The sequence below is a fragment of the Engystomops pustulosus genome, chromosome 10 (assembly GCF_040894005.1).
Source record: "Engystomops pustulosus chromosome 10, aEngPut4.maternal, whole genome shotgun sequence".
NCBI classification, from domain to species: Eukaryota; Metazoa; Chordata; class Amphibia; order Anura; family Leptodactylidae; genus Engystomops; species Engystomops pustulosus.
Window position 1 is genome coordinate 71,068,978 of NC_092420.1, and position 25,431 is coordinate 71,094,408.

A 25,431-nucleotide genomic window follows, 5' to 3' on the forward strand; every position below is an offset into this window, starting at 1 on the left:
TTCCCAGAAAAAGCAGCATTTCAATCCTTTAATCAAGGAAAAGGTGAAAAGTTGCTCAATGTTTACAGTATTATTTTAAGTATTGCCAATGATAATGTTCAACCGTAAATGTTACTGGACATTGCGATTTTGGCACATGACAGGGTTATTGTCTCTATCTTGTCTGTAAAGTGATGTCAGTGCTCGAAAACAGTATAAAAGAGGAGCTGTAAGCCGTTATCATCAACAGCTTGAGGTGAACTCCCCAATCTACACCATGAAGTACATTGTCATCTTTTTGCTTCTAAGCCTTGGCCTTTTCAGCCATGGTAAGATGCCTGATTGGTCTACTAATAATTACTTGTTTGTGGTGGTTGTTGTACTTAGGTTTCATGTACGTGTTATGCATTTCATTGTTGCATGCTTGACTGATTTTATATATTAGACGCTGTGACAGTTAAAAGCAATAATTCTTGCACCTACTTAAAAATAAGAGTCAGTGAGTTAGTGGCCACACTATTATGTAGGAGTGTATATACTGAATATGAAATGTGTATGAGTATTAAAATTATTTATGTTTGTATTTAATGTATCTTTTTGTTTGTGTGATGTTTGCATATATATATATATATATACAGGCGGTCCCCTACTTAAGAACACTCGACTTACATACGACCCCTAGTTACAAACAGACCTCTGGATATTGTTAATTTCTACTTTAGTCCTAGGCTACAATGATCAGCTGTAACAGTTATCAGAGGTGTCTGTAATGAAGCTTTAGTGTTAATATTGATTCTTATGATAACCCAACATTTTTAAAATCCAATTTTCCCAGAGACCAAAAAAGTTCTGGCTGGGATTACAATGATAAAATATACAGTTCCGACTTACATACAAATTCAACTTAAGAACAAACCTACAGACCCTATCTTGTATGTAACCCGGGGACTGCCTGTATATATATATACAATATATACAATCCACACCTCGAAGTCTCATCTCTAAAAATTGTTTCAAAATGACTGAGTATTCTTAAATACTCCTTATTTAGGTAAATTCTGAAGATCTATAGTTTGGAAGAGAATACCGTATATACTCGAGTATAAGCCGACCCGAGTATAAGCCGAGGCCCCTAATTTTACCACAAAATACTGGGAAAACCTATTGACTCGAGTATAAGCCGAGGGTGGGAAATGCATTGGTCACAGCCTCCCCAGTATTACAGCCAGCCAGCCCCTGCCCCAGTGTATATAGCCTGCCAGCCCCTGCCCCAGTGTATATAGCCTGCCAGCCCCTGCCCCAGTGTATATAGCCTGCCAGCCCCTGCCCCAGTGTATATAGCCTGCCAGCCCCTGCCCCAGTGTATATAGCCTGCCAGACCCTGCCCCAGTGTATATAGCCTGCCAGACCCTGCCCCAGTGTATATAGCCTGCCGCCGCTGCCGGACAGATCGCACAGAAGATATACAGGGGTCGCCGGAAAGGTGAGTTTAGATATATTTCGTTTTTTGACTCGAGTATAAGCCGAGTTTGAGTTTTTCAGCACATTTTTTGTGCTGAAAAACTAGGCTTATACTCGAGTATATAAGGTATATCACCTGAAAATTATATATTTCATATCAAGTTAGTATGTTTTCATCTTTAAGAATTTCAATTCTGTCACAATTTATTTTAATTTAAGTAGTCCCCAATCCTGCAACAGCTCAGTCTGATTTTTGATCCAAACTTGGGAATTCAGCAGGGTCTTTTTTTGCAGCAGTGACCTCATTTACAGCACAGACAATAAGACTATAGATAGACTATAATAGAAGATAACACCTCTCACATTCCCTAAACTAAATGTTCTCCATGTACAGTTTCAATTTCCCAGAACCTACTGATCGCAATCAATAAAAAACCCATTATTGCATGATTTAGGCCTAAGGTGCTTTTTCTGCCCCTGTTTGCAGCTTTGGCAATCAGTGTGTGAGCACCAATGACACAGGAGACGACACACATGACTTTAAGTATGAATGAGGCCTTACATGTAAGTTAGATAGTGGGTGGTAACTGCCTTGTATCATTTCTATTTGTTTTATAAAGCAGAGTGTCAGGATCAGGGGTAGTGGACCCATTGAACCACCACGGACGATGACGTAAGACGACACTTGGGAGTGGAGTCCAAGTAGCACCCAATTTTCACCAGAGTCCACCGCAAAGTGTGTTGGACTTGCTGTGGGTCCGTGGTGGTGGCCAAGGTGAGGTACAGAATCGTGAGGCAGAGATGTGGACAGGCAGGAGGTCAGGACAGGCAGCATGAGATCAGAGTTGGGGACATAGCATAAGGTCAGGACAGGCAGCACAGGAGCAAAGTCAGGAATGGAATCGAGGTCACAACAGGAAATCACTATAAATACCCAGGACATAGGCACAAACTTTTTCTAAGGCACGAGGCTCAAAGATCTTGCAGGGGACACTGGAAGAGGCCAGGAATTTAACAAGGAAGGCGGCCAGCCAGCCAGCCAATTATTGGCACACTGGCCCTTTAAATCTCAGAATGCCAGCGCGCCCACACCCTAGGAGGTGGGGAAGCGTGCACCGCAGCAAGGAGATCGCCGGTGGAACGTGGACAAGTAAGCAGGACTGTTTCATGCCAGAGGGGACACAGGGAGCAACACGGGTGCACCTGCTACCCAGGATATGGGTTGCAGGAGCACCCATGTCACAGAGCCAGACCATTGCACAAATTTGATTGTAAGCTCTTGTGAACAGAATTGCTTGGGTTGCTTCTAATGTCTCATTTTAAAACACCACCAGTTTGGACCTGTAAACCAGATCTGAAGTGGGGAAGTGTTTTGCTATAGTAAATGTGGGGGCCGGGCATCTACACCCCAGCCCCCATGCCCACTCTCTGCCCTGGAACACCAATAGTGGCATATAGGTCAAGAAGGCCAAAAACTGGCAGGGAGCAGGAGATTCATTTGCCTTCTCCTACAGAAACCTGTCAGAGAAGGCTTAATGAATTTCCCCCGTACACTCTGATTTGCAAAGTGTGGGGAAAATATTGGCATAATATAATCCACTTGGATTACATAGTTTTGATCAATCTGTGATATGCACTGCAAATATTTTTGTAAATCAATACATTAAGCACAGTGTTGTCATTTTCTACAAGAAAATGAATTGAAAAACATCAAGTTGAAGCTATAAATATCTGTAGATAGAAAGGCTTTATAAAAAAATGTAAAGTATAAATGTATATGCCTCCTGCTAAGTTTAACATATTATGTTTTAATCCTCTTTCTTTTCCAGGAAACTGCTTGGATGATGAAGATAATGGTTTGCAATGTGCAATCGATTGCATTGATGTATGTTTTCTTTTATATCTAATTTTCTATCTAATTTTTATATCTAATTTTATATTTTCGTTTATACCACTAATAAGTGATTTGATTGAAATAGGAAAACCATTTCTACCTTTATTTCAAACAAGGAGAGAACATTCAAACTCTTTGCAGATATGGACCCTGGGAACTTGAACCTAGGTCCCCAGCGCTGCAAGGCTGTAATGCTAACCACTTAGCCATCATTTTAATGCTATAAAGATATGCTTTTAACATCAATATGTTTGTCTTTTAACAGGAAGATCCAGAAAAGCTTAAGAAAATCGTCAAAATGTTGTGCCTTTATAAAGATGAGCAGGTAATTCATTTTGTTTACTACTATACATTTTGTTATAGAGCAGCGATGGCACACCAATGTCCCTTATGCCAGAGGCAGTACTCATAGCCCTCTCTGATGGCAGACACTGCTCGGAGTCTATATCAGACTGCTGGAAACTCCCTAAGCAGGGCAGGAACCAACAGCAAGCGGGGTAATCAGAATAAGTCCTGGAGGGAATCCCATCACATGACCATACAGGGTAAATCCCCATTTCAGGGAGGTGTTCCCGAGACTCCATCTAATTTCAATAATTTATCTTTAGTTTATTTCAAATTCAAAATTCTGTGGGAGAGCGAAATTCCTGGTATGGAAACATAGGAAAGTTCACTAGCCTGTTATTGAGTGACTCCAGGCCTCCTCCTGCAATCCCAGGCCACCCAGGCCGGAGCTCAGCCATCACTTTAAAGTGATGCATCCTGGGCTCCCGGGGTGGCCCTTGGAAAGTTATTATTGAAAACTTTGCTATTGTGATTCTTTTAAGACTAAAGATATTGATTAATGAGTTGTTTATTTCTAAACTAAAACCTCAGTATTGCCATGTTGGCACTTGGTGATAAGTAAATCGATTTTGGGCCTCAGTCCGTAAAAGGTTCCCCACAATTGTAAGGCTACAGTCACACGACCGTCATGGGGACATATATACGTCCGCAAGTTTGTGGCCACATCTATATGTCCCTTTAGACGGCAACAGGCTCCAGGCACCATACCGCTCCGTGCACGATTCAACGGCTGTGCATCCCAATGGAGAGGAGAGCGGATTGCTTGGTTAATAAAATAAAAAGTATCAAGAGAAGTATGAATGCATATAGGACATTTTTATTGGACATGGAATATTGTACATATCAGTGTGTAAAAAGGACAAAGTTAAACAGGAGCAGAGTAGAGCAACCAAGCTTGTTAACAGTATGGACAGACTTCAAATACGTGGACTCTGAATGGACAGAGCTTGTGAGGCACACCTGGAATGCCATGCTGGGAGCTGATTGACAGCTGCCTTGCAGTATCTGATCCCTGGAAACTTGGGTGGTTTCATTCTGGAGCTTTGTGTTGGATCTGTGGGATGTATGATTCAGATGTTAGCTTCCAGTTGCTGGATAAATTCCCTTGGCTCGGTTCACTCAGTACTGGTTATTGTGACTTTCTTTTGTGACCTGACTCTGTGTTCCTCATCCTGATCTGGTACTTCTGCAACCTGTGTTGCTGTGCTGTTTTCCTGTTTCCCATACTTGACTCTGTATACCTAAGCCTGACCGGGTACTTCAGTGATCTGTAGTACTACTGCCTGTTTGTGTTTTGCTGGACATGAAACCAGTCTAAACTGTAAGCTGTATTCAAGCTGGTATCCAGGCTGACCTAGTATCCAGAACCCCAGTCTGAATTGTAACCTGTACCGGAGCCTGTATCCTGACCTGTCCTGGAACCCTGTATTCTGACCTAATCCAGAACACTGTGGGGCACATTTACTTAACCGGTCTGTGGAGTTCACAGAAAGTGCATTGTCCAACGAGAATGCACTCTGCTGCAATTTATTAAGATTGTGTGCCCAATATCCTGGATGTGTCGCTGCCCCGCTCAGGTCCACTGGAGTTCACCTTCTTCCTGGTGCATGTAAGTGCTTTGTCTAGCGATCCGAATCAGTCAGATCGTCTGACGGCCAATTTCCCATTTCAGTTGAATGAAAGCCGGCGCAGCCGCACCAAAATACGATCGCGTCACAGCCCCCTACTAAATACCTGTCACAGCCGCACTATCACTGAAAACGTCAGAAAGTCCAGCGATAGTGCGGACCCTTGGTAAATAAACCCCTGTATCTTGACCTGATCTGGAACCCTAAGCGTGCATTCACACGGCGGTATGCCCGCCGGGTGGGCATACTGCTGTGCGCTGGAGAGGAGGAGGTGACCCCTCCCCCCTCCATAGGAAACATATAGAATTTCCCAATACCATTACTGTAAGAGTAGTGAGACTGTGGAACATTCTGCCACAAGATGTTGTAATGGCTGATGATTGGAATATGTCCAAGAGGTGCCTGGATACCTTTCTCAAGATACAAAGGTCAAAGGTTAAAGGAACAAAACATTTTTATTCTTACCTCATTCTTTTTCATGAATATGATACACAATTTGCTCATGCGATCTAATTTTGAGGGATATGATAATTTAGTACCTAGAACTAAATATAAAAAGATTTCATAAAAACTAAATTATACTAAAAAGATATAAAATGCTAACTTTAACACACTAAATATTGTATATCATATTTTATTGTTATAGTCTACGACCAACACAGACACTTCAAATGAATTTACTTCATCTTTGAAAACATTACTGGTGGTAAGATTGTTTTTTTTTGTTTTATTTGATTTGTTTCAAAATGCAAAAAATTGCATATTGTATAAGCTGCTTCTATTTTACACAGAATAAATTCACAACAATAAAATTAATTTAATATTTTACAGGATGAACTAAAATGTGCTGAAGCTGACATCAATCAAATATTCTGGGTAAGTTGTAGTGTTTATTCATTAAAGCTGGGAAATAATTAATTATTATAACTTTTTGAAAACTAATTTTTTCCTAAATGTTGTACAATTTCCAGATACACTATTCCATATATGTTGTGAACGTGCCAAACTGTCAGACTTCTAACAATTACAGTCATTGGCCCTCATTTATTAAAGCCCCTGTACCAGTTTTTCATCTAACTTTGAACACTCTTTTCAGTGAAATCTGCCCATATATTTATAAAGTGTCCACAACACATTTGTGCTGTGGCTTCACTATACCTGATGCGACACAAAATTCTGAACATAAAGGGGCGTTCCGCTGCACAATCGGACCATGCACCACACTTATCATGCAGTGTCCAACAGAATTGTGTCACAAGCTATACATTAACTGTGCACCAAAAAAAAGTTGGTGCATTCTGCCGGACCCTACACACTCCACAGGCAAACTGCACCTAGTGATAAATGTGGGCCATTGACTTAATTCCAAACCAAATTTGAAATTTAGCCATAGACAACAAACTGCATTATTAAATTTATCCTTGGAAAATATTATTCCAATATATAGGCCTATACTGTTGAATATATTTTTATCCGTCATTTTATGCATTGCTGAAATAAGTAGATTGAATAAAATGCCTAAAATAGATTATATCATTTAGCTCATACCACCAAAGTTCATTGGCATACATTTTGAAAGATTAGACTATTGGGAACTATGGATATGGATTATCTACACTTTAGATAATTGACAATCACATATGCTGTTTGCCTCCATTGTTTATCATTTTGTTTTCTTAAACCCCTTCCCGCAGCAGCCCTTTTTCGTTTTTGCATTTTAATTTTTCAGTCCCCACATTCCAAAATCTGTAACTTTTTTATTTTTCCATGTACAGAGCTGTGTGATGGCTTATTTTTTGCAAAAATAACAAATTAATAACAAATTACACTTCAAAATGATGGTATTTAATATTCCATGCAGTGTACTGGGAAGCGGGTAAAAAAATTCCAAATGCGGTGAAATTGGTAAAAAAACGCATTTGTGCCGTATTCTTGTGGGCTAGGATTTTATGGATTTCACTGTGCGCCCCAAATGACAGGTCTACTTTATTCTTTGGCTCGGTACGATTACGGGGATAACAAATTTATATAGGTTTTATAATGTTTTCATACATTTAAAAAATTAAAACCTCTTGTACAAAAATTTTTTGTTTTTTTGGGTGGGATTTTGCCATCTTCTGGCGCTAATAACTTTTTTAAACGCAGTGAAAAAACGTTATTATATTTGGATAGATTGGGCATTTTCGAACACGGTGATACCTGATGTGTTTATAATTTTTACTGTTTATTTATATTTATATCAGTTCCAGGGAAAGGGGGGTGATTTGAATTTTTAGGTTTTTTTATTATAATTTTTTTTTAAACTTTTTTTTAATTTTTATTTTTACTATTTTTCAGACTCCAGTATGTGGCAGTATATGGGGATTTTACTCCTCATACATTACAATGTGCTGATAGCACATTGTAATGAATGGGTTAACCCGAAGTAGCTTCGGTCTTCGTGAGACCTGACGCTACCATGGCGATGGATCGCCGCTCCCCGATGACGTCACGCTTTGCCGGCGGCGATCAGCAGAAAAACACCAGCGATTGGTGCCGGAACCGATCACGGGTGTTGCCTGTGAGCCTTTGCTGCAATATGCAGCAAAGACTTACTGGCTATGAAGAGGGCTCGGCCCGCGAGCCCTCTCCATGCACCGGGGCCCGGCATGTGACATACTACTACGTCACATGTTGGTAAGGGGTTAACATTTCTTCCTTTCATTTCACTAAAGAGACCATTTGCATATCATTCCCTAGGAATTTTTCCTTTAATAAAAAAAACATAATACCCTAAGAAACATGGATGTTATGGTACTAATTTGCTGCTTATATAAATATTGATGACAATTACTCCATAATACAAAAAATGGATAAAAGCAAAGCCATTTACCTGAAGTTTTCCTTAGTCTCTGTGTCTTGTGAACATACAAGTTAATTCTCATATTCATATATTTATGAATTTAAACTCATAATAATGCATGAACTGCACTCATGAAAAAATGTGTTTTTTTTAGAATTCTGATGGTGCTGAAAATAATGAAGACGAAGTTTGGGAGGCATTGCGGCCCACAGTAGTAAGTTGTGGTTACCACAATAATTTCCATTACTATTAATATTTCTATTGGACACATTAAACCCATGGGGCTATACAGATAGATGTAAATGGGGGTCACACAAAAGCAAGCACAAAGGTACAAAATATACAACACTAGATTGGTACAGGAGGACTAAGGATCCCTGTGAGGGCTCACACCCTAAGTTATGAATGCCATGTTCATTCCCATCTGATATCAGTCCTTTCCTCGATCAGGGAGTGTTAAGGGGTTGTCCACTTTCAGTGAACAATTAAATAAGAAAAAGTTACACAATTCGCCAATATATGTTCTGTATGAATTCCTTACCGTTTTCTAGATCTCTGCTTGCTTTGCTTCTATAGAAAGCTACTCTATTTACTTTCAGTAGATAAAATCTGTCCATGGTGATGTGCTGGACATGCAGGTGTACGAGCCGTTATTATCACTCATCTCCTATTACTCTCAGTGATAATAACGGCTCATGCACTTGCATGTCCATTACATCACCATGGACATATTCTATACATTGGAAGGAAATAGAGAAGCTTTCTATAGAAGTAGAGCAAGCAAAGATCTAGAAAACCATGAGGAATTGATACAGAAAGTGTATTGAAAAATTGGATAACTTTACATTACACAAATAATATCAGTAATTTACTGAAAGTGACCAAACCCTTTAAGTTTAAAAAGGAGATTCCCAAATTTTCAAGCCAAGTCCCCCAGTCCAGCATTTCCATTAATTGTTGAGGACTGCTGGCATCTAATGGTAAAAGCCATTTATTGTTAATTCTTTTCAAATAAATGGAAGAGTAAGACATGAATGGTACAATTTAGTATGGCAAACAAGAGTCAATGTCCACTGTGCAATTAGTCATTAAGGCTACATTCACACGGACGTATGAAAACGGCTGAATCCGTACCATACTGTACCGTTTTTTTATGGGTTAAATACGTCCACATTTATTTCAATGGACAATACGTCCAACCATTTATGTTGCCACCGTTTTTTACACCGTACCGTATACTAGCCGTATAAAAATACAGAGCATGTCCTATTTTCTCCTGTATTTCAGTTCTGTATGCCCTAGAAGTCTATGGGTACGTATAAAATACGGGTTACATATGTGCTGCATACGGATGAAAAACGTCACGTATATACGGGCTCATACGGCCCATAAATACGAGACTGGGGAAATCATATGGTCGTGTGAATGTGGCCTTAGCATGTTGATTCTACATTTCAAAATGGAGGACATTTATCAGAGTTTTTGCACCAGAAAACTGACATAAAAGCCCTGAAATAGTTGCAATGCTTGAAAACCGCCAAGCATTGTGATTATTATCCAGTTTATGCCAGTTTCATGCCAAGAGGGTGGGAAGGGGGCGTGGTGAGTGGCGAGGTGGGCCAAGAGGGGTGTTCTTGTTCTGCATCTACACACTCACTGCATCCAGCACACCCTCACAAGTGATAGTTCTCCTCCAATATGTTCACAATCTCTTTTGTATCTCTAGAAAGCCTTAGGACTGAACCAAGCTTCCATTAATGCACAATGTGAATTGGTAAGTTGATTTTATAATCTAGTGAACTCTTATCATCTCTTTTTATCCTCACTGCACTGGAATTTTAAAGAATCAAGTGTTAAAATAATATATAGAATCTAAGAATTCCTCTGACAATATTAAATAATAAAATAATGCATTAAAAAGTATTGGGCACTATTGCAAAACTTTACTAGACAAGACCCTAGTAGATTTACCCATATACAGGCGGTCCCCTACTTAAGAACACCCGACTTACAGATGACCCCTAGTTACAAACGGACCTCTGGATGTAAGTAGTTTACTGTACTTTAGCCTTGGGCTACAATAATCACCTATAACAGTTATCACAGGTGTCTGTAATGAAGCTTTATTGTTAATCCTGGTTCTTATGACAACCCAACATTTTTAAAATCCAACTATCACAGAGACCAAAAAAAATTTGGCTGGAGTTACAATTATAAACTATACAGTTCCCACTTACATACAAATTCAACTTAAGAACAAACCTACAGACCCTATCTTGTACGTAACCGGGGGACTGCCTGTAGTGCTATGTAGGTAGTAGGTGACCCAGGCACCCAGGCAGTGGTGCACATCGGTGGTGTCACTAGTTTGTAGTATAACATTTTGTCAGTTTAAGTCAGTTATTACCCCTGAGGGTCCTATGAAACATGCATCAGCATGCCTGTAGTATCACTGGGCCAAATGATAAACTCTACTCGTGTTGTCTGTGACACATCTGAATTGGCAGTTTGTATAATAGACATTTTCAACAATCCTGTACGTCAATATCAGTTTTTCAGTACACACATAATAAAGGATTGTAATTATATTTTTATATGTGCATCTTTGCTGACTTTTTTTGTATTTATGTGAAAACCTAGTAAAAAATGTGTGTAAAGACCCTGGAGCCTGCGGGTCACATCCTCTTTCCTGTTGGATTCTGGTGGATGGAGGGGTAATGCAGATATTGGGGCAGATTTACTTACCCGGCCCATTCACGATCCAGCGGCGCGTTCTCTGCGGTGGATTCGGGTCCGGCCGGGATTTATGATGGCAGTTCCTCCGCCGTCCACCATGTGCTGAAATGCATCTGATCGCGCCGGAATACACCGAGCTGGACCAGGTGAAGGTAAGCGCGTCTCAAGCGACACATTTTCGTTTTTTAAATGCGGCAGTATTTCCGAATACGTCGGGTTTTCGTTTGGCCACGCCCCCGATTTCCGTCGCGTGCACGCCAGCACTGATGCGCCACAATCCGATTGCGTGCGCCAAAATCCCTGGGCAATTCAGGTACAATCGGCGCAAATCGGAAATATTCGGGTAACACGTCGGGAAAACGCGAATCGGGCCCTTAGTAAATGACCCCCATTGCTGTATACACACATCCTGCATTATTATCACTCCCATAGCAATGGTTTGAGGGCTTTGTGGATGTTCTTCTTTAATTTAGATGTGACCCTATAAGGGTCCTGAACTCACCCTAGTCTTGCAATTATGGCCAACCCTTTCACCATCACACCAACTTTATCTATTCAGTAGATTCCTCTTATTCCTCTCTAACTAAATGTCCTCAAGCAATCATTGCCATTAGTTTACTCAACAAACATTCTGATTAGGTCCCATACAGTTGTACAGGTGGTTTCAGTATGTAGTAGACAGTCTATTACCCCTAACATGACACTAGAGTGCCCAAATAGCTCACTGTCATATTGCCAATGATTTCTTAGGAATAGTGTAGGCTAAGTAGAAAGAGGAAGACCTTGAGTTGATGAATGTTGATGAACTCCTTTTTAAGAGACAACCCATCAAAATGTTGGCCTTAGACTGCTAAATCCAGTATTATTAGTGTTCAGCAGAAACAAATTTCATGTCTGTGTCGAACTTTTCCGATTCGGGTAAACACATGTCTGGTAATGCCCGTGATCAGTGCTAGGATTGATCGCAGTCTTGCTACTTTAAATCCCACCGGCAAAGTCGCAGACGGCATTCAAATCGATGCAGTGCGTATTCACCAGTACTAACATGCCGATTGTGGGTATTACTTGTGGGTAAACCCAGACCCAAAACAGACTTTTTCACTTTGTCAGGTGCGCTCATCACTAATTATTATTATTAATTATAGCAACAAATAAACCAAACAATGGCTCATTTGACTGCGTCAGTAAGTTGTAATCAGAGAAACCCATTTGTGCATAACTTACGGTAAATGTAAGATTCAATAATTTAAATTATTCAAGATATGAATTGTCTTTTAATTTCTGGAGGTCTTCTCCACACTAAATGAATTCAGCGTAATTTGATTTTGAATATTTTCTTCAGCTCAAACAACACTAAAAAAAAGTAGAGCTAAGATGTGTTTGTAAAAGCATCTCTATGGCATATATTTATATTGAAAATGGTCACCTCCTTCATGATTATGTATCAATTTAATGTATTTCTACTTGTTTTACAGCCAAAAAAATTAAAATTAAATTGTGTGGACAACTTAGTCAAGGTAGGAAGAAATACATCAGCACTCTGAATGTGACAAATGAATCAATTAAATTTTATTTGGTCTTCATTCACATACTTGTTACTAACTGACCAACTGATTATCTAATGTGTTTGAGGGGACTTCCATCCAAACCAGTGGATAAACTGTGCTGTCCCTATTCAGATTGGAGACAGGGAGAGTCGATGAGATGAGATTGGACTAATGAAGTTATTTGAATTTACTCACCTTTGCTTTTTAACTATTTAATGTAACCTCCTGCTCTCTATGTTGCTCTAGGGCCTAACTCCATGTGTTAAGGTAATAATAAAAATTACATCCTTTCTATTTTTCCTATTTTCCCATTCCAATTGTCCAACATTACATATATAGTATACAAAGTATAGTCCACTGATCTGTTCAGGCCAAAAAGTGAAAACTTCAAACCAATTATGAAGTTTTACAACTCTCTATATACAGAGAAGAAACTGCCACATTAAACATGAAGTAAGATCTCATTAAGAGTCCAGATGGCAATATACGGTAATTCATTATCACGCTATCCAATTTGATACTGCTGCTCCCTGGATTCTCAGGCAAGCCCTGCCTGCTCTATACCACACTTTCAATAGATTGCACTGTAAGTTGTAGAAGTTTATAAATTTATTTCTACAACATCCAATTTTAATTGCAACCAATTAAAATTGGTATTATGAATTACAATGGATTCATAACACTGCTTTTGACAGATACAATGATATATCGCACTCTTTACTGTAAGCAGCCAAAAGCTAGCTTTTTCTCTTGAAACTTATGATCTCAGTAATGAGTTATGATCAGTTTTTAAAATAATATGGCATATTTTTTTGTTTCTGTGTTTTTCTTACTGTAACATTCAGCAATGAATGACCCATAATTCTATGAAAAATAAATCTCCACTTTATTTCATCATAACAAGTTCCTTTCTGTCAAACAAATTAATTAATATTCTGCACTTTCAGGAGCGATCCCCAACAGAGATCATTTACTGCGAGGTAAGTAACAAAATTTATTGTTAAAATTTCCTGATTGGTTAGTTGTAAGTTACACATTATACATAAATCTCAATTCTACAAGTCAAATATTGGTTGTGGAATATCAGCAGAAGAAATTTAGTGAATTTGAGATGGAAAGTGTCATTTTAGCAACAGCTTCTACTTACTGTAACTAGTCTCACAAGGTATGTTAAGTATTATTATAATCTCCAAATTTCAATGCAGTAATATTGTTTCTTACCATTCATTTTGGCATTATAGACCATGAAATGTCAAATTGGAAGCAAAACTATGATTCGGCGATAGTATGCAAGTTATCTATGTTATGTTGGTATTATGTTAGGATTATTCCAGCATGATAATATATTAACCTTGTATAATAAGAACTGGTGCGCCGGCGTATGATAACCAAGAGGCTTCAACCGCTTGATGTATTCACTGCCGGAAACTTTAAAATAAACGCATGTTTAATGTGAAAAGTCGCAGGCAGCAGTGAGTGCTCTGACGTGAGAACTGTAATGCCCCACACCGGCCCTATAAAGTAAATCTACCATCATAATACATTATGATCACCCAGGGGCAGGTACTCATCGATCCAGGGACCGTGACCGTGGTATCCTTCTATTTGTCACCCATAGCAAAGAGGGGTTCTGGTAATTCCCCCCACACCCAGAGCCCTTATGATTAATTAACATAATTTTAAAATTTGATTTTAGAAGTAAAAGGCCGTGGATAACAAATATAAGAAAATTTGCACAGTCATAGTTCCGGGATCTATGAGTAAAGGTTTGTCATGCTTGATTTTGATGGTAACAAAATATACCAAAAAACGACACTAAATAGTTAGTTGGTTAGATGGGTCCAAAATAAATTATAAAATGTATGCAGACCACACGGATAAATGTCCAAGATCAATTGGAAAAAAATGTGTAATTTCTAAAAATCATATTGAAGATATTTTTTTCTTTCTTCAGATTGCTCAGTCTCAGCCCGATCTGAAAGTTATCAAGAGGGCATTGGTAAGATTCACATGAACATCAGTATGGACATAGAGCTTTGTTTTTTGTGTGTTAATCTTTATAAAATTAGTTTTACAAATAGGAAAGTTGCTAAATGTAAGACATGTACTAAAATATGTTTGTTTTTTTTAAGGAAAATGTTAAATGTCCTGTGGCTAAAGATTTAGATCTGAACGAACTGGTAAGATATAGAAAAGTTTCAGTTTTCAGTGTTCAATGTCATGGCAAGTTTACTTTGATGCAAATATTTTACTGCAGCTTTCCAAGATACATGTTAACAATCCAGTGTTTGGATAGTGACAATAATTGTGTGACAAGTTACCACCAAAAATGTGATTTGTATCATGATATTTTTCAGGAAAATTTGACCGATCAAGTTAAAAAATGTGTAACTGAAAGCGTGATTGAAGCCCTTCGAGACATTCTGGTAACTATTACAAATCTTTTCTGTCTACATTATGTCTTCATTATATATACTTTCATTTTATGTTAAATATGAACTTTTAACTCATTCTTCACATGAATGTACGGTGAAGGATATCTTGGAAGGTGGGCAGTACGAGTACGAATACGAATACTTTCTCAATCATAATTTAACAAACACAAAAATTCCCTAGTCCAGCCAGAGCTAAATGGGAAGCTGAGATTGGCTCTATGCAGGATTATGAGTTGAAATATATATCAGTGATGACTCCTAAGTTATCCCCCTGTCAGGTCCACCGGTACTCACAAGTCCTGCTGCCCGGAGTGTACATAATCCTGGTATGTTACAAAAAATTGGAGTATGAGATACAACTAATTCTTCAAAAGGGAGTTTGGGTTTGATCCATATGTATTGGGTATGTTCTAAAATGAGTCCCTAATGGAATGCCATGCTTGATTTGATCAAAACAGTGTGTGGCATTGAGTTGACTCACAATCCTAAACTCTGTTATATCCTGCATTTTGTATCAGGCTACAAAATTGATACAATATCTACATTAGTGTAGAGGAATGCTGGGTTTAATGCTTATATCCGCCTGGACAGAGGAGTGTATAAAAAGAGAGGAACCTTACGTAAATTTGATGGCATCCAGGAAGGCTGAATGTCTTAGGTTGAAGATAATTATCACTGGTTGGGCTCAAAAGTACAAGTTGAATGTGCAAGATAGGCTCTCCCCACCTGCTTTGCCTTTGATTAAAATTAGAGATGAATACTTGCCTTGCCATATAGTACCGTATATAGTTTGTATTTTATGTGGTTCAAAGGGTGGCTGGTGCACTGTCTCTCTTAGTTGTTGGTGGGGGATCTTTGTGGTATGTTTTATGATAAGATCCAGTAGTACTTTATTGGTTACCCTGGGGGAGGGAATTATTTTGTACATAGTGTTACGGCAGTTGTTACACAAAGAGACATGCTTATTGATACAGTTACATACATACACTAAGAGAGGCACGTTCTTATATGTTGCTAGTTCCTTTGTTGCAAACAAACAGGTACATGACAGAACAGGTTAACAAGACCATATTACATTACAGAGGGGGGACAATTACAGTAAGAAATACACGAGTGACAATAACCGATTGACAGAAGCTAGACAGGTATGCATAGGGGGACAACAGAAGGGTTGCCAGTGCAACACAGTTGAAACAGCGGTGTGCTGCTATTGGTTTGACAGAAGTGACACTGCCCGTAGCTCCAATTTTGCCAAGTACCAGCGCTTAAGCTGCCACTGGGCACTGGTTGAAATCATTTACATTTCAGGTGTTCTGATAATGTCATAAATGGTGCTCTTGGCTGCCAGAATCCAGTTACGGTTCTCTTTTGCACCATGTCATGCGACATGGAGCCCCTGCTGCTGATTGACTAGGTACTGAAAGGAGCGTGACAGGCTAAGTGTCAAGCTGGTACCTAAGGGCAGGGGGTGTGGTGTGGGAAGACGGAGTAGATGCACAGGCAGCCCCCTACAGTGGTGCAATTCTTGACAGTACAGTCTATTAAATGCAATTGCAAGTCAAGCAGATTTAGATTAGGTGAGTCAGAGGACAGAATTGTATGGTGTGACTTTACTTTTTGCAAATGTAAAATGAGTGATAAAAGTATGCACTGTTGACCAAGAAGGTCTGATAGACCTAAGGTCTGCAATTTATACACCGTAGACAAATAAGTTGTAACTACCAGCTGTTAACAAGAGGGTGGAGAGAAGACCGAAGGAAGTCTCTAGAAAACAGCAGGGAATTAGTTATGCTTTTACACCCACCAATACACAAGAAAGTTGCAGATAAAAGACTATTGCTTGTGATGGCTTTTGCAGGAATTATCAAAAGTATCAGAGAGCAGAACTGTTCTAGTTGCCCATGGCAGCCAATAAGAGCTCAGCTGAGTACAAAATTAAAGTTGAGCTCTGATTGGTTGCCATGCGCAAGTAGAACAGTTCTGCTCTCAGACACTTCTGATAAATCTCCCCAAATGTCTGTATGTGTTTTCTATTTTTTGAAAAGAGAAAACTGAAGTCTGGTTGGTCGTTATTTGTCTTTGAATATGAAACTTTCCTGTAAGGAAAGTTTCATCATCTGCAAGCGGGAAATAATATCTCATAATATCCATTTATTTACACTGTTTTTGGGATGTTACAAATGTTTCTATAATATTTAGATTTGGGATTCAGTAGATTATTCAGTTGGAATAAAGAAGTTTTCTTTTCTTGCAGAATGATGAAAGGATCAAAAAATCTTTGTCTCCTGTTATGTGCCCTCCGGTAAGATATAGCACTTTAAAGAATTCTTCCTTAGGATTTGTTTGTCATTTACATTTAACCCATCAATACTGCGGCCATTTCCATTTTTGAATTTTTGGTTTTCTCTCCCCTCCTTCCAAAAACCAAAACTTTTTGCAGTGGCAAACTTTTCTTACAGGGTTAGTTTTTACGGACTTGTCATTGTGCTTTTGCTGGGTTTTTAGATCCCCTTTCATCTTTGGGTTTGTACAACCATGGAGATACAGTACAACTGTACATTAAGACAGTTTATATTATATTTGAATACCTTACAAAATGTTCAATCTTCAAAATAAAATGTTGCCATTCCACCCAATTCTAAGACCTTAAACTTTTCAATAATTTTGCAGTATGGGCTGATGGTTCGATTCATTTACAGAACTGTATTACATTTTGATCACTTATTATTGCAGTTTTTACTGTTAATCAAATGTTTGTCCTGTTATTGGGTTCGCAGGGATCATAATTCTTATTATCTTGATAGATCTGGCATTTTGTAACCCAGAGATAAATAACATGTTTATGCTTGTTTGAATTAGAATTTAAGGAAAAGTGGGTGACTTAAATTTTTATATATTAATTAATTTTATTTTGTGAATTTTTTAAGCATTTTTTTGGCCACCTAATGGTGTTTGAACCCTAGGAGGTCTGATCACTTATACAATATTTATCAATACCACTTTATTGTAGCATATTTCCAATATAGAGAATCTGTTTTAGGATATTAAAAGGTTACCACTCACTAAACTGTATAAGTCAAGTTTTTTTAATACAGCACACTGAGACATACCCCCAGAGCAAATTAAAGCTCACTGCCCCTACATTTAAAAAATAAGGCACTGCCATATAATATTATTGTGAAATACTATGTAATGTTAAATAAGATTATGATACATTTTTGTTTTTTATGCTTATTACATCACACAACTGTTTTTTTCTTTTTCATCAGAAAAAAGGGAAAGGTAATAAGAAGAAGGGCGTATAAAGAAGTGTAAGTATTAAAGGGGTATTCCAGGAATAAGCATAATTCATATGCAAATGGATACTCAAAATATAAGCTAATGTGTAATTAGTTGTTATTTAAAATTTTGCTCCTGTTAGCAGAAAATGCTGGTGACATAGACTGTAATGAAGAATTAAACTGCTACTGGCCCTTTAATCAGTCCGTTAATTTCCTCCGCACGGTCCGTTGCAGAACAGAAGATGGCCGCTGGTCACATGTCCACATCACATGTCCTGCACCTGCCTGGGCAGGTCATGTTATCACCACCTATTTTGCTGTAGTGGGTTGGTTGCAGTGCATCCAGTATGGCCAGTGTTTTGGTGATGGCAGTTACACATCATTACTATGGTAACAGAGCAAGAAAACCTGTTAGATCATCACTGGGAGCAGAGCATAAGAGGTAGGAGGAGGAGTTACTGAGAACTAAAGGATCATGGGACTTGTATTTTCCAGTGGCGGCCATCTTGGTGATAACTCCACCTACTTTAGAGAGGCCATAAATTTTGTAAATCATAAAATCAAACTATTTAAGCTCCATTTTGTGACTAATGACATTGAGTATTGTTGTATTCATTTATTTATATCATCATGGGTTTTTGTGTCAGACGTTCATATTCCCCGAATACCCCTTTAAGTAAAGTAAAACCTAGGAGATTATATAAATTGTAGTTGGATGGGGTTAGGATTTGGTAGAACAAAGTGTCACGCTAGGAAGCTATATCTGCTGCATTATTCAATCGTCCCCAGAGATTGAAGTACAGACCATATACTGTCTATGGTCCATATACAGATCATTGAGGAGATTACAAAAAGACAAAAGGAGCATAAATCAGGAGAAGCAATTCTCACCATATAGACGTAGACCACATTCAACTTCTAATATCCTTTATGACCTACAGATTGTTACAACCCCTAGTTGAGATTATATTCTTCTTCACGCCACCTTCACAACAAGTGGGCATGGAGAGGGATGCAGAGTGGGCCTACACACTCACATTCAAGGTTGCGGTGCAATATTACACTAGACAGGGCCTGGGCACAGGGGCAAGACTAGGAGAGGCCAAGCACCATAGCAGATTTCTTAATGCCTTCCCCTCTTCCCCTTAAAAAATATACATTTATGTAAAATCACACACATTTCTATACTTGATATATATATGAGCTCTACACTCATACGCACATTAATACACTCTTACACCTACAAACATATACAAGCTCCTCCACACACATTTATGTACTCATATATATGTTTATACACTCATACATACATTATATACATTAAAACTGGCTGCGAGAGGTTTTCAGGCCTAGTTTACACATAATTACAAATGCAAAACAAAAGTGGTGCACTGAGTTTTAGCGTGAATAGCATCTGCAGGGTGCACATGATTATTAACCCCTTACCGACACTTGACGTAGTAGTACGTCACGCGTTGGCTGCGGTTGCATGGAGAGGGCTCATGGAATAAGCCTTTTCCATAGTCGGTAAGTCTTTGCTGCATTTTGCAGCAAACACTTACCGGTAACACCCATGATCGGTGCTAGCACTGATCGCGGGTGTTAACCCATCCATCGCTGCTGACGAAGCTGCCGGTTGCTTCAAAAAGATTGCGGTGGCCATCACATTAGGTATCGCCGTGTTCTATAGCAACTTGTAACCTGATAAACAAAGCCCTCTGGTGATAGGTTCCCTCTAAGGACACCTAACTTACAGACAACCACTAGTTAAAGACGGACCCCTCTGCCCTCTGTGACCTCTGGTAAAGCTCTCTGGATGTTACTTTAGTCCCAGGGTGCAATGATCAGCTGTAAGGTGTCTGTAATGAAGATTTATTGAAAATCTGTATGTGGCATGGAGACTGCCTGTATATGGAAATCGACCTGTCTGTAATATAGTATGTATTTTATTTTATTTACTTTTTTTTGCAGGCATCTAATAATTTGTGGGATGCAAAGAAAATTGAACTGGATTTCCTCTAGAACGTTAATCTTAATAACATTAACCTGATTAACCTTGTCTCACAAAGCAATGTGCAACGTATCATTTATTTGTGATTGAATAAAAAATTGGAAGACAAATGTCTAGAATCAATGATCCTTTATAATATACAGAACCTGGACCATTTTACGTACTGCTTGTCAAATATACTAAGAGGGTCCAGCCTCTGGAGAGAGGCTCCGTCGCCAGAACTAAATTTCAGATGTTTTTGGTCAGGCCTTTACACGCCACACTCTCCGTCACACGCCCAAAGTGGTATGCGGGTTGGAAAATTGTCAAAAATTTTGGTAATGGGGCTTTTTACCAACTTTCTTCCAAGCCAGAAAACTGGAAGACAATGCTTGTTTAATTCCCATTATTGTCTTTTTGCCAGTAGTGGAGGCTGTATGAGGTTTAATGCATGAGGTTTAATGAACATAGAGGTACTACCTGTATTTCACCATCATGTGGAGCCCTATAGATTATATAATTGTAGTGAATATAGAGGCACAACCTGTATTTCACCACCAGTTGCAGCCCTTTGGATGATTTAAAAGAAATGATTAGAAAGGCTGTTCTTGTATTTCACCACCAGGTAGAGCCCTATGGAGGATATAATTGTAGTAAGTATAGAGGCAATACCTGTAGTTCGCCACTTGCTGGAGCCCTATGGGTGATATAATTATAATGGACAAAGAGACTGTACCTGTTTTTCACCACCATGGTCAGAGAGTAGGTGTTCTCCTTAAAGGGAACCTGTCACCAGGGACCTCATTTTTCACTAAAGACAGATTCTAAAAGCCCATGACACCTGCAGTGCAAACATGCCTCTCTGACTTTTCTAAGCATTTGCATTACAATATAATTGTGTGTTATAACTTACTCTTGCATCCTGACAAAATCCTGGGGTAGTCACAGGGGCTGGACTTTGGTTTGCATGCATTTCAAAAAACAACATGTGACTTGTCTGAGCTGCAGGCTGTCTCCATGTTTGTGCTCCTGTACAGCTTGTCCCTTCCCCACTAATGTCAGGCTGACAAGGCTGTGACCTCTGAGAAGAAGCAGGAGGAGGAGCTAGACAGGAGCACAAAGGTGGGGCCAAACTCTGAGGAGTAACACAGACAAGGCACATGTGGTTTTTTGAAATGCATCCAAACCAAAGTCCAGCCCCTGTGACTACCCCATGATGCAAGGTAAGTTATAACTCACAATTATATTGTAATGCAAATGCTTAGAAAAGACAGAAAGGCAGATTTGCACTGCAGGTGTAAAAAGCTTCTGCACCCTGTCTTTAGTGAAAATGAGGTCCCCGGTGACAGGTTCCCTTTAAGGAGACATCGCCAATTAAGGCCACCTTAAAGGCATGTGGAGACTTAAAGCCATAGATGCTCCACTAGGAGCCAAATCAGTTCATATCCAAACCAGTTCCCTACGCTGTACTGAGGAGACCCAACCAGGTCAAAACAGTGCTGTCTACAGTTGGGAACCTGTTCCTTCTGGAATAGATATACTGGTTTGGCCTAATCCCACATCATGTTTTTAGACTTCTTGTAGGTCATACTTGGAGTTAAGGGGGCTGCCTTTCAAGGTAGCAAAAGGAGGCATTGTTTTCCATTTAACACCTTGGAAAACTTATTTGCATTCTTCCCAGATTTCACCACCAGGTGAAGCATTATGGGTGATTTAAATGAAGTGATTATAAAGGCAGTACCTTTATTTCACCACAAGGTGGAGATCTATGGATGATATGATTCTAGTAAATATCACTACCTGCGTTCACCACCAGGTAGAGCCCTATACAGGGCCCATTCTAGCTTTTTTGCTGCCTGAGGCGAAAACTGAAAGGCTGTCCCCTTCCCAACACACACACAAAAAGATCCTATCCCTGATCTCCTCCTAACCCACTGAGTTTACATACACATCTTTAGAAAGCATCTAAAACCTGATTAAAGTTTTCTGACATTACTAGTAATATCCTCCAACAGCGCCAGAGATCAGGGACACCCTGTGACTGACACTACTCAGGCTGACGCTGCCTCACACACTAGTATCAGTCTCAGGGGGGATCGTCGTTATGGATCGTCCTAAATACATGGATGAGGTTTATAGCCAACTGAATGACCCTCTGGTATACAAAAAAGTTGACACTGACCCCACAAGAATTTTCACTAAGAGATTGAGACTGCTGGTCGATCATGCCTATGCGATGGATATCATTGATCGGGATCTATGTGATTTTTTGATCCCTAAATTTCCAAAAATCCCCCTACTTTACTGCCTGCCTAAGATACACAAATGCCTAAACTCTCCACCAGGCAGACCTATTGTTTCAGGGCGGGATTCCTTACTTAGCCCTGCTGCCATCTTTTTAGACAGGGTTCTTCGATCCTTTGCCATCAATACCAAATCTTACATTAGGGACACCACTGATTTTTTGAATAAGATCGCTACCATTTTTGTTCCAACAGGTGCCCTCCTTGTATCATTCGATGTCACAAGTCTGTATACATCGATTAACCATGAACGAGGTATTGCTAGTGTGGCTAGAGCCTTATCAAAGTCTGATTATAACGATGCCAGTAAAGAATTTGTTTTGGGTCTACTTGAAATTATCCTTACATGTAATTATTTCATGTTTAATGACGAATTTTATGTGCAGTTAAGGGGTACTGCTATGGGGTCCAACGTGGCCCCAGCCTATGCCAACATTGTGATGGCCGATTTAGAGGAGGCGTGCGTCTATGTGTCCCACCACTTCAGACATGTACTGGGGTGGTGGCGGTACATCGACGACGTCTTCTCCATCTGGACCGGGGACAGAACGTCCTTGCATGATTTTCTCGACTTTTTAAATGACGTTGATCCTGACATTAAGTTCACGATGGTGGTTTCTGATACAGATTTACAATTTCTTGATACTAAAGTATATGTGGTTGATAACAGTCTTAAAACAACTTTATTTGTGAAACCTACTGATTGCAACACCCTTCTCAGCTATGACAGCAACCATCCAAAAAATATGATCCGATCACTACCTTACAGCCAATTGCTGAGAGTCCAAAGAATAGTTAGTGATAAAGACGCTAGATGTACCGAACTCCACACAATGGGTAGGAAATTCATCGATAGGGGTTACCCCAAAGCTTTGGTTGGAGCACATATGGATAAGGTATTTTCTATGGACCGTACAAGCTTACTATCCAAAACATCCACCAATAAGACTAATGCTCGTATTCCTATGGTCTCTACATTCACACCACACAGCCAGAACATTGCCTCTATTATTAAAAAAAAACTGGTGCATTCTCAACTCGTATTATAAATCCATTCAAGAATTTCAGTCCCCCCCCCTATTCTCTTATAAGAGAAGTAGGAACTTGAGAGATATGCTAGTTAAGAATGATGTATCCACACAGAGAAGAGAGAAAACTACACGCATGGGTTGCTTTCCATGTATGGCATGCGATAATTGCACCCTTATGCGGAAGGGCGAGATATTCACCCATCCATCTTCACAGATGACATTTAAAATCAACTCCTACTTGACTTGCAGAAGTGACTATGTGATATACATATTACAATGTCCATGTAAACTATTATATGTTGGTGAAACAACCACAGAATGTAGACTACGGCTCAATAATCACAAATCGAGCATACGAACCAAAAAACTCGACCTCCCAGTACCGCATCATTTCCATGAAGCTGGCCATAAAATAGAGGATCTTCGCTTCTCCATTGTAGATCGAATTCCTCCGCTAAAAAGAGGTGGCAATAGGGAACTTCTGTTAAAACGCAGGGAGGTACAATGGATCCACAGATTGGGATCCATGAGTCCTCATGGTCTCAACAGAGACCTTCCTTTGAATGTCTTTAATTAATTGTTGTATGTTCTGTACATATTTTCTAGGGGTCCTGAAACCATTCTCTAAGTTCTATCTGTCGATTCTGACATTAATCACTATATTGCAATATAGAGCATGTTTTGATGAATTACACATAGGCCTTACTTACGTATTTCTGTACCCTACAGCAACCTCTGGACTTTGATGTGGACAACTTTGAATGCCTGACAGACGGTGACTCCAGGGCGACCGGGATAAACCTACGGCTGTGGACCCAAAGAAGGAGGCAGCGATCCCGGACGGGGCACCTTTTGCTGGTGGAGACCTCTCCAGCCTTTTGGCTCAATATGATGTCTGTACCCAGCGATACCTGCTTACCTATGGACCACTTGCCGTTTTCCCGTGGTTTCCCACTGTTAGTCCCAGTCGGAGCATCCTAGTCCCATCACCAGATTAAGGCTGCATGAAGTCGGGATTCCCTTGAGTAAGATGGCCTCGTTATGTGTGAGCGCTTTTTGCGCATGTCCCTTCTGATAATTATCGGACTTAAGTTGTTCGACTATACTTTGGACTTTTTATACAGCTGGTCGAAATATACCTTCTTTTGTGGACTACATCTGGTACACATGCTCTATTGTCTTTCTTTTTATTTTTTCTTGCACAAGACACTTTATTGTTGCACGTCTACGGACATTAACACAGGAATCGGACCTCCCCTTCTGTTGGACGCTATGCCGATCTCCATAGTAACGTACACACTTTGTATATTTGTATGCGTTGTATTCACTTATATATATGTCTGACCAAACAATAATGTAACCACGGTGCACCAGAATGACTTTTTGGATTTTTTATATACCTTGTATTCTTACAAATAATGTCACATATGTTGGTGATTACCTCACCTGACTATTTAAGTCAGCTGACCGCTGACTCACTATGCTTGAAAATGTCTGCATAGAGCGAGACGAAACGTTGCATCCTCACCTATGGTGGAATAAAAGTTTCTTCACCTTATCCACACGGAGTGCTGCTTCACTTGTTATTCATTGCTATGACTAACGGGGTTGGTTGGACCCCCGACGAAGACCTGCACCCACTCAACTACGTACACGGTGCCGTTCCACTTTTTGTTTTTTTGTAACCCACTGGACCAGGAGCGTTTGCACGTGTTTTCCTACTTGAAAATGGATTCCACTAATCCACCTTCGAACTTATTTTCATTCACAGAAGAAGATGTGAATAGGATTCTAGACGGACCTCTGGGTGATAGTACATTCCTGGACATACCGGCGAAAATAGACCTTAAACGCAAGTATGAATATCTCTCAAGAAGACTTATCAATTTTCAACTACATTTGTCCCTACTATGCCAATATTATAGACATAAAATCATCCCTCGAGGACTTAGGACACAT

General features: G+C 39.5%; 1 protein-coding gene across 2 annotated transcripts; it reads left to right on the plus strand.

The window, feature by feature from the left end:
• The first annotated feature begins 232 nt into the window (after positions 1-232).
• Positions 233-20,269, plus strand: LOC140103981 (uncharacterized). Of its 2 annotated transcripts, XM_072127300.1 has the most exons (16): positions 233-308; positions 3,270-3,325; positions 3,600-3,659; positions 5,954-6,013; positions 6,139-6,183; positions 8,304-8,363; positions 9,876-9,923; positions 12,361-12,402; positions 12,679-12,699; positions 13,380-13,412; positions 14,387-14,431; positions 14,565-14,612; positions 14,790-14,858; positions 17,122-17,169; positions 18,137-18,178; positions 20,120-20,269. In XM_072127300.1, the coding sequence occupies exons 1-15, from the start codon at positions 257-259 to the stop codon at positions 18,170-18,172; spliced, it is 723 nt and encodes a 240-aa protein (XP_071983401.1). In that variant the 5' UTR covers positions 233-256; the 3' UTR covers positions 18,173-18,178; positions 20,120-20,269. The 2 variants fall into 2 exon arrangements, with proteins under 2 accessions (XP_071983401.1, XP_071983402.1); XM_072127301.1 differs by lacking the exon at positions 12,679-12,699.
• The last annotated feature ends 5,162 nt before the right edge of the window (positions 20,270-25,431 follow it).

Excerpts from the sequence above, each read along its gene's own strand:
- LOC140103981 (XM_072127300.1), top strand. The coding sequence starts at position 257 with ATGAAGTACATTGTCATCTTTTTGCTTCTAAGCCTTGGCCTTTTCAGC. Across the intron at positions 6,014-6,138 it reads CTTTGAAAACATTACTGGTG|GATGAACTAAAATGTGCTGA; the intron begins GTAAGATTGTTT and ends AATATTTTACAG. Across the intron at positions 6,184-8,303 it reads ACATCAATCAAATATTCTGG|AATTCTGATGGTGCTGAAAA; the intron begins GTAAGTTGTAGT and ends TGTTTTTTTTAG.